At 33.8% G+C, this 10190-nt stretch overlaps 1 protein-coding gene and 1 long non-coding RNA gene across 9 annotated transcripts; one reads left to right on the top strand and one right to left on the bottom strand.

The window, feature by feature from the left end:
• LOC140986298 (protein CANDIDATE G-PROTEIN COUPLED RECEPTOR 7-like) lies at positions 1-1922 on the top strand. The gene has a single exon (XM_073454459.1). It carries the CDS (start codon positions 153-155, stop codon positions 1458-1460), a length of 1308 nt encoding a protein of 435 aa, XP_073310560.1. The 5' UTR covers positions 1-152; the 3' UTR covers positions 1461-1922.
• Positions 1923-5022: 3100 nt separating this feature from the next.
• Positions 5023-8408, bottom strand: LOC140986282 (uncharacterized). Of its 8 annotated transcripts, XR_012176926.1 has the most exons (7): positions 8289-8408; positions 8038-8114; positions 7413-7498; positions 7209-7312; positions 7039-7115; positions 6449-6556; positions 5965-6238 (listed from the first exon to the last, which is right to left on the bottom strand). It is a non-coding gene; the product is annotated as an uncharacterized lncRNA (long non-coding RNA). The 8 variants fall into 8 exon arrangements; XR_012176925.1 differs by lacking the exons at positions 8038-8114; positions 8289-8408 and adding an exon at positions 5023-5041 and having other exon boundaries at positions 6159-6238; positions 7413-8030; XR_012176923.1 differs by lacking the exons at positions 8038-8114; positions 8289-8408 and having other exon boundaries at positions 5967-6064; positions 6159-6238; positions 7413-8030.
• Positions 8409-10190: the final 1782 nt, after the last annotated feature.

Below are 10190 nucleotides of genomic sequence, written 5' to 3'. Positions count from 1 at the left end.
AATTTGCCTCCTCTGGTAGGAAGTCGCTTACATTGCTTCCTTCTGGCGATCCAGATCTTGGGGGCGTTATCGGAATAAAAATCCCTTTGCACGCAACATTCAACTCCTTCCTCCGAACATCAGTAGCCTTCAGCCGTCTCCATCGTACCCAAATGACGAAATTATCCTTCATCTTCCTCGTATTCTCCCTCATTGTCATCCTTCCGCCCATGGCCGCCGAGATTAAAACCCTAAAGATTTCCTCCGATACTCGTCCCATGATTCTCTTCGAGCGATTCGGATTCACCCACACCGGTCAAGCCAACATCTCGGTGTCCTCGGTCTCCGTCGATTCCCCCGGCGCGTCCGCCGATCCCTCCCACCTCGGATTCTTCCTCCTAACTGAGGAATCTCTTATTCAAGTCCTCATTGAACTACAACAAACCTCGTCCTTCTGCGTTCTTGAATCCAAATACATTACCCACCTCTTCACTTTTCGAGATCTGTCTCCGACGCCGCATTCCTCGTTCGAGCGCTCTTATCCTATCACTTCCCCGAATGAGTACTCGCTCTTCTTCGCAAACTGTGCTCCTGATTCTACGGTGTCGATGGAGGTGCGCACGGAGCTTTATAATTTCGACGGCCACGTGAAGGATTATTTATCAGCCGGGCTAACTCAGTTGCCCTCGTTGTACTTTTGTTTCTCAGTTGTTTATTTTGCGTTTTTTGGGTTCTGGATTTTTGTATCGTCGAAAAATAGGAAGGTTGTCCATCGGATTCACGCCTTGATGGGATTATTAGTGATTATGAAGGCGTTGAATTTGTTGGCTGCGGCGGAGGATAAGCATTATGTGAAAGCTACTGGAACGCCGCATGGGTGGGATGTGTTGTTTTACATTTTTCAGTTTATTAGGGTCGTTTTGTTGTTTACAGTGATAATTTTGATTGGTACTGGGTGGTCGTTCTTGAAGCCTTTCTTACAGGATAGAGAGAAGAAAGTGTTGATGATTGTGATCCCATTGCAAGTTTTGGCAAATGTAGCTTCCGTTGTCATCGGGGAGACAGGCCCTTTCATTAAGGATTGGGTTACTTGGAATCAGGTTTTCCTGTTGGTCGATATCATCTGTTGTTGTGGAATTATTTTTCCGATAGTATGGTCCATTAGGTCATTGAGGGAGACGTCTAAGACTGATGGGAAGGCTGCAAGGAATCTAGCAAAATTGACTCTTTTTAGGCAGTTCTACATTGTAGTTATCGGGTACCTTTATTTCACGAGGATTGTGGTGTTTGCACTTCGGACAATTGCCGCTTACAAGTACCAGTGGGTGGCTAATGCAGCTGAGGAAATCGGCAGTCTTGCATTTTATGCTGTGATCTTTTACATGTTTAGGCCAGCGGAGAAGAATGAGTACTTTGTACTTGATGACGAGGATGAAGAAGCAGTGGAGTTGGCTCTCCGGGATGAAGAATTCGAGCTTTGAGTATGGGATTTCAAATGTTACTCTTTTTTTTCTTTTTACACCAGGCTCACATTTGAAAATTTTGACTCTATTTAGTCAATATATACATGTATTTTTCTTGAAGTTAAGCTGTGTACCTGTTCCTCTCTCACTTAAATTCTCCGAGAAATTTTTTTCCTTTTATCTTACAGTGTCCCGAGCCATTTTATGGAAATGTTTTATCAGCCCGTTTAGTCCTTCACATCTTTGCTTTGTTTACGAGTCTTTTATCTGCATGGTCTTTCATGTGATAACTTCTAGATAATTTCTTTGTTAAATGAATTAGGATATAGTTGGTAGATATCAAGATTGTGCCGACATTTCCAAAAATGGATCGGGACACTGTTTGTCTCTTTTTCTGCAGAAATCTTGTGTGTTATCTAGTTGTCATCTAACCATCGGAAACGGATACGATAAGTCATCATAACTCTTGCGGTCTTTTTTCATAATGGCTGTTGTTCCTCTCTTATTACTTGATACACTCGTAGCCTGAAGACTGAAGATATTCTTCCATGACAATGTAACATACGTTTTGCTAGCTGTAGAATATAACTGTTTTTCGGATGCATTAGCCATCATTTCTTGGTGATTATTTGAGGTGCTTAATTCACGTTACGTTGAGAGTATGCATATCTGGCATGGTCTTGCTTGAATAAGTTTCAAAGCAAATTTAGATGCGGGTAAGGAAGGTAGATCTGTGGTAGCTCTACCTTGTCAACTTGGTTACGAAGCTATCGATTTTTTTGGGACGTGTTTCATGACCTTTACACCCATTGTTATAAAACATATCCGTGATGTGATGAACTTCCTGCTGCGTTCTTCACACATTTTTTGGTGGATGTGTAAACTAAGGGTGAAGATTGTAGTTTTGCTCAAGTTTCATACCCATGTCTGATCAAATTTCAATCTTTTTATTATTGATTCAGAAAGTTTGTACAATGTTATCTCTGCATATAAATATTTTTTTTTTAAATATAATGCCAAAGCCCACCAATTATTTCGCAATAGTATTAGGCTTCTTGAAGAAATCTGGATGTTGTTGGTTTAGTTGATACATCACGAATAGGGAGATAGCATTTATCTCTGAGCTCCACTTTTGGAAAATTCAGTAGATGTTAATTATGATATCGATTGAATACATAAGACAAATTTGATGTTATTGAGGTTTGAGTTTTTGGAAGTGTATAGGTATAAATTTAATTATTATTTATTTAAAATAAAGTAGTTAATAATATTTTTTTTTAGGGAAACAAATATAAAATAAACAATATATAAAATAATTTAAAATATAATTCGAGCCCGAACACTTGGCAAATGCTCGACCGTACGTATGTAATGTTCAAATTCAATTTGACATACCTTCGAATTAAGATAAGTTTATTTTTATTTCTAAAATAACGTGCACACGAAATAAAATATCTAAACTATATGGAACATTAGTGGTCCTAAAACTTGCAATAATTAAACTATGTGCATATAAAATATTCATTGAAAAGTATTTGTCAATGTACAATAATTATTTATTTTGAGACAGCGATTGAATCGTGTTGTTTGAACTGATATATGGTTTAAAAGATTTGAATGACACAATTACCAATCGTTATAATCTTTAGTAAAATGACAAATGTTCAGTGTATATTATCTATGCAGACATATAAATTAAATTATAGTGCTTGAGCTTATGTATGCTTTAAAGATTTTAAATTATATCATCATCATCATCATCATCATCATCATCATCATCATCATATCGGTTATAATTTTTAGTAAACGAAAAACGTTCAATCCAAGTGGATCTCTCTTACTTTAGTTGATCTCTTGTACTCCAATCGAAATGATACGCCTACCATGTTAAATTGTTCTTTTTTAGGTAGTTTCTTGTGCTCTCCCCATACCTTACACGCTTCCTCATAATTATAATATGTTATCGCCACGTCAACTTTTAAAATAATTTACAATTATTTAAATAAAGCAAATCCAAATATTAACACCCGTGTGGCATTAAAGGAATCAAATATCTTTCTCAAGGTCAAACTCAGTTAGTCATTGATACACCTGGAAATGGTTCGAGTGAATGGTGAAAAGGACCTTGACAAAAAGCATTTATTCATGAGAAAAATTAATTTTGTTTGTAAATTTACCATAAAATTAATATTTTTTAATGAAGTGTTTTAAGTAAAATATTTATATCACAAAATTGATATGTGACATCGTTTTAAAAAAAAAAATTTGGGATAAAATAAGAGTGATTCCAAAATGGCCAACTACTTTATGACCTAAGAGGTTTATTGTTATAACAATTGTAATTTAGCTGAGCCACTTCCACTGGTGGATGACCTCAAATTTCTCCTCAGTTTTACCAATCATATCCATAGATGGTCCCACTACTCCTGGCTCATCCCCAGTTCAAATGGAAGACAGGCCCACCAAAGACTCAGGTATTCTTCTATAAATATCAGGTTTAAGCATTCAGTTGATTCATTCACTATATTGTTTTCAGCAGCATCCTTAGCTGCTCCCCATATATCCCCAGTCTCTGACTTGAGCGTCGGAGGGGCTACGCCAGGACACCCTCCTGGCCCTCTTCTAACGGTCTTATTCTTGATTTCAGACTCAGGGTAATCTTAAAACCCACGTCTGAACTAGTGACGCTCGTTGGGATCGGACCCGAAATTTCCCGTTAGTATCAACCAACAATCGTGATGGATTAATCTTTTGGGTCCGGATCTCTTCGGTTTCATGTTTGGATTTTACTTACTTTGATTCGGATCCAAAATTTGTGTCCTAAAAGACAAATAAATCTTACTAATTTCAGTTAAATCTTCAAATTTGACAGCAATAAATGGGAGTCTGAATATATACAAAGCAAAGCAGCCGTAAAATGCACATAAAGAAAAGAAACATTTGACCACTTAAAATTCACAAATGTCCCAACTTTTATTAATAATAATTATTGAAAATTGACGTGACAGAGTATTAAATTTATACAGAAACATATTAGAAATGAATAAACCTTTTCAAAAGTCGAGTTTCTCCACATCTACAGGCGTTGCGCAGGACCGAAGACGCCGGAATATGGCTCTAAACGCAGCAGCAGAAATTTCCTTCACCTCCATCGTCACTACGCGCCACCGTAATTTCCTTTCGGCCGCCACCATCTCCCTAACCTTACCGAGACATTTCAGTAGAGCAGCAGCAGAAAAGTCCTTCACCTGCATCGTCACTACGCGCCACCGTAATTTCCTTTCCGACGCCACCATCTCCCTAACCTTTCCGAGACATTTCAGGGTTTTTTCAAGCAGTCTCTCTTCTCTTGAAAATGTGTAGCTTCTTAGGTACATTTGCCTGCACGATATACTGTCCGTCACCCTACTGTGCAGCCGCGCGCCGCCGAGCACGAACTCGGCATCGGATTCCGGCCACTTGTAGAGGTTGACATAGGTGGCTCTGACTGGAGATCTTTCGTTATCCACACAGCTGGATATGCAGATTTTGCTCATTTTATCTGATATGTTCTTTCTTTCTTGATTGACTCCGAATACAGATATTGTGTAAAATTAGGCCTTTTAATCGGAAAAAAAGGTATGCATCAAGAGGTGTACGTGGGGGCTTGGCATATTTTTGGATAAAAATATAGAAAATTTAATTAAAAAAATATCTTTTAGGAAGATGAAGAGTTGAGTCACCATATCATATCGTTATATTAATGATATTTTATAAATTAATTAAAAAATATGCAACATGATGAAATGGATTACTTCAACATTTATCAAATCTTAAGGAAAAAATATAACTAAGGCATTTTTACAAAATTACAGAGCTTATATCTTAATATATTAAATATTAACTGAATTAAATTTCAATTAAAGAATCAGCCTGAAGCTAAATACATGATAGTAATTTATAAATATTTATGATATTACCCAGACTAAAAAATATATAAATAAAAAATGATATTACAGATAAAACATTTTCATTCGCAAATTCAGTTTTCGAATGTGCATTTAATACAATGTCAAGAATAACTTCCATTTACATAAATTACATCTTAGAAAATAAATCTGATACATGTATTAAACTTAACTAAAATATAAATTAATATACAATAAAAAAAAAAACAGAGCTTGACAGCGCAAATTTTAAAAGTTATTGCAAATTAACTATTTATGATATTTAAATTCCTTCGTAAACTAGAGAAGAAATATAAAAAATTGTCGTAAATTTGAATATTGCAACATATTTGAATAGAGTAGTTCTCTTGTGAGACGGTCTCACGAATCTTTATCTGTGAGACGGGTGATCCCTACCGATATTCACAATAAATAGTAATACTCATAGCATAAAAAGTAATACTTTTTCACGGATGAAACAAATAAGAGACTCGTCTCACAAAATACGACTCGTGAGACCATCTCACACAAGTTTTTGCCATTTGAATAAGGACATACCCATTGCAACCTTAATTTCCAACAGAATCAGATAAAATAACACACAACAAAGGCCGATAACTAATGACATAACAGAACAATATGAAATCTCATAGATTTCACACTGTATATATCATCACAACTTATTTAACCTTCACCCTGCATATGAAAATGTACATCAATCCATGTGAATATCACAAAAGATAAACGCAAAGACTAAATTTTTGCGGGTTTAAGACAGAAACCAAATAACGTTTTTCCATGTATATCACGACTCACGAGTCTTTCGGGGTCACACTTTGTTGGCTCGTAAGCATCAATCTTGTTTATTGCCTGGACAAAGATTACAACACTGCATATAAGAAGATGGCCTCTGTTTTGCTATTCTCAATCAACTGCTAATCAAAGTGCAAACCACCGGATAGATAACCACAAAAACACCTTACTGCTGAGGCACCAGGCATCAACAGATTCAAGATAACAATGCATGTTTTCGCGCGTTAAGACCTTTCTATGTGAAGAAACAATAAATGAATTAAATACCTCAATCCATGCTGCGAGCTTTGGCCTGCTGGCCATAAAATCATGTTTAAATATTATTTGGAAAGTGACTTTAATCCTCTCTACAAATGGAGCATACACAACATCTACCTGTACACAGATTGACATTAATCAGACGAAAACCAAGCTCTCCTGCACAAGGTAAACTAACTAGTCACACAGTTTACCACTGAAAAAACATTAGGTCATCAAAGAGCGGTTCAGCTTCCACTCATCCATAATCATGAAAATAGTTCCAGAATTGAGAAAAACACATATAGTTTTAATCGTAAAATATCGTTGTAGGAAATTCTTATCACCTTTTTGTGCACACTACTTTTTCTAACAAATATTACGCATAATCAAGCATTCACATTAATTTTCAAAACCATTATCCATAAACCAACTCAGAATTTTGAAACTCTCTCTAAGTTCTAAAGAGTTCACTAAGCTTCTCTTTTATTCGTAAATAAAAAAGTATTAATGATTAATGTTGTTGCCCAAGCTTTTTCTTTTTTGTGTTTTTCCTCTTTTGGGGTTCAATTCAATATATTCATACGAAAGGGGAACCTTGGGGATGAAAAATCACTTACGTGACCGAACTGACCAGGGATGAATGGTCCATCCTCAAACTTATGAAGGCTAGTTTCCAGATAATCAAATCCAGCAGCTGTATGACAAAAAATATTCATACAATTTAAAACCAATCAATATCAGAACACCTAGATTCATGAAGTAAACATGAGACGTGCTATAAGAATACCAGCTGCTTCTGCAGAGTCTCCCTTGAATGATACATAATTTTTTTTAAATTAAAGAATGACTATATGATACCAACTCCTTAGCAAATTTCTGCTTCGCCGGATACTGCGGTGCTCTCACATTGAGATTTACTTATATGAAAAACAACAATGTGAGGAAGGAATGGACTACATTCAGAAAAAGAGAACTCAAAATAATATCTTACATCAGGTAGCAGAGCCGGTCCATCAAAATTGCCATCGACTTACTTAATCAAATACTGGCTCTCTCCAATGACTTGGTCATTATGCTCTAATGATGGAACCCACAAAAGAGAAATGATAAAGGTAAGTGGGATGGAGCATCCAGTGCCTTGACTAACTAATAAGTTCATTGCCATCTGACAATAGATCATATCCTACTATACAACATTTATCATGCCAACACGAGAAAATTCAGCAAAAAAAGAAATGATTATAATAACAATACTCACATGAATTTTGAAGAGATGCCTTTCAAGAGTTTAGATTAAACTATAACAGTGGGGGACCAACCACATGACTTGAAATTATTTTCCCATCTTTTTCTTTTCGGGGAAGAAAGGGGGTCCTTAATTCCAAAATAATCAGTTTACGCCACATATAAAGGGAGAGATTTTTGTACCAAACCCTCCCTTGGAAATATCGAAAATGCACACTTCTCCAATGTGAATTAAATTGACATATTAGACTTTAATCTTTTATAAAAGTTGCACAAACACCTCTTGCTTGAATTATTTTGATGATATCTCAAGGATCAGTGATAAAAATGACCAGCGGTCAAGACAGTGGAAAGAAAACTCGATTTGCTACCAGTCAAGTCTCAGCAAAAGAGAGGCGGCTGATCCGAAGTCGAATCCGAAACCGGAGGAAGAACCTCTAGCATGCCGCTGCAAGTTATAAACAAAAATTATTTAGTAAAAGAATTCGTAACACATCAAAATCATACAAAAGCAGCAAAAAATCAGCACAAAAATTAGAAGACATAAGAGTAAGCTGATTTTCAAGAATTTGAGGAAAAAACAGAGTATCAAACAAAAAGCAAAAAATGAACTTAAAGATACCTGTTGGAGCACTGGCAACATTATACTCGACAGCAGCTAACAAATTACGTTCGATCGTACGAGAAAAAAAAAATCGAATGCCTTTGATTTCGTCACTGCTTACGAGTATCGAGTTGNAAGGACATATATGTAAATTCACAATTCAAACTCATATGTCTCATATATTTTTAAAAAATGAAATAGAAATTTTATTTTTTTTCTATTTGAATGTAAATTTCACCCCAAAAAGTGAAGGTCGTCGTTTTTTAAATTTAACATTTACTTTTTGGAGTGAAATTTACATTCAAATAGGAAAATAATAAAATTTTCAATTCATTTTTAAAAAATATATGAGTTTGAATTGAATTGTGAATTTATATGTATGCTTTTGTGATTATTAAATAATATTCATTTTTTTAAGGGTTTAAATAATATTCATTATTATATGTGTTGGGTGCAATAATTGTCCCTGCTTGGTAGAGCGATTGAATTGTGGTGCTTGTGCTGCTGTGCGGTTTAAAAGATTTGAGTTGCACCATTACCACTAGCTATAGCTTTTGGTAAAGCGATAAGCACTCGGTACTACAATTGGTATCAGAGCCAAGGTCACGGTTTCGATTCCTATTGATTGCAAGGAGTGCAATTATTGAGAGGGAGATTTTTGGGTGCAATATTTGTTCCTGCTTGGTAGAGCGATCGAACTGTGGTGCTTGTGCTGCTGTGCAGTTTAAAAGATTTGAGTTGCACCATTACCACTAGCTATAGTTTTTGGTAAAGCGGTAAGCATTCGGTCCTACAATATATCCTTTGTTTTTATTTTTTCATATATTAATTCATTAATTGAATCTAAAATTAAAGAAGAATAAAATTTAACCTTCATGAATAAAAATGAAGTTTAAACTCTTGTTTAAGATTTTATGGTTATCCAATTTTTGAGTATGTCTTCTGTGAGACGGTATAATGAAAATATATCTCTAACACGGGTTGATTTTTTTTCATTAATTAATGTTAATGTATTTTAAAATAAATAGATTCTTAAATAAATTAAAAAAAATGAAATATAGTATATCTATTATCTATTATTATTATTATCATTAAATAATATTCATTAATATATGTCTTTTTGTTTTCTTGTTTTTCATATATTAATTCATTAATAGAATCTAAAAAAATAAAATTTAACCTTCATTTTTTAAATTTAACCTTCACTTTTGGAGTGAAATTTACATTCAAATAGAAAATTAATAAAATTTACATTTCATTTTTAAAAAATATATGAGTTTGAATTGAATTGTGAATTTACATGTATGCCCTTATGATCTTTAAATAATATTCATTATTATCTATCTCTTTGTTTTTTTTCTTCATATATTAATTCATTAATGAAATCTAAAATTAAAGAAAAAGAAAATTTAACCTTCATGAATAAAAATGATGTTTAAACTCTTGTTTAAGATTTTATGATTATCCAATTTTTGAGTAGGTCTTCTGTGAGACGGTATCATGGAAATATATCTCTAACACGGGTTGATTTTTTTCATTAATTAATGTTAATGTATTTTAAAATAAATAGATTCTAAAATAAATTGAAAAAAAAATGAAACAATAGTATATCTATTATCTAACCATCATTTTTAAAATTTAACCTTCACTTTGTGGATGAAATTTACATTTAAATAGAAAAATAATAAAATTTCAATTTCATTTTTAAAAAATATATGAGTTTAAATTGAATTGTGAATTTACATATATGCCCTTATGATCATTAAATAATATTCATTATTATAGGTCCCTTTGTTTTGTTTTTCCTATATTAATTCATTAATGGAATCTAAAATTAAAGAAAAATAACATATCATTAAATTCATTAATAATGTAAATAATAAAAATAATTAATAAATATCTCTTTGTTTGTTTTTTTTC

The sequence above is a fragment of the Primulina huaijiensis genome, chromosome 1 (assembly GCF_012295235.1).
Source record: "Primulina huaijiensis isolate GDHJ02 chromosome 1, ASM1229523v2, whole genome shotgun sequence".
In the NCBI taxonomy this organism is placed as follows: Eukaryota; Viridiplantae; Streptophyta; class Magnoliopsida; order Lamiales; family Gesneriaceae; genus Primulina; species Primulina huaijiensis.
Note: the sequence above shows the minus strand (reverse complement) of the source record. Positions and strands in the feature narration are given on the sequence as shown.

Coding starts and splice junctions, on each gene's coding strand:
- LOC140986298 (XM_073454459.1), top strand. CDS start 153: ATGACGAAATTATCCTTCATCTTCCTCGTATTCTCCCTCATTGTCATC.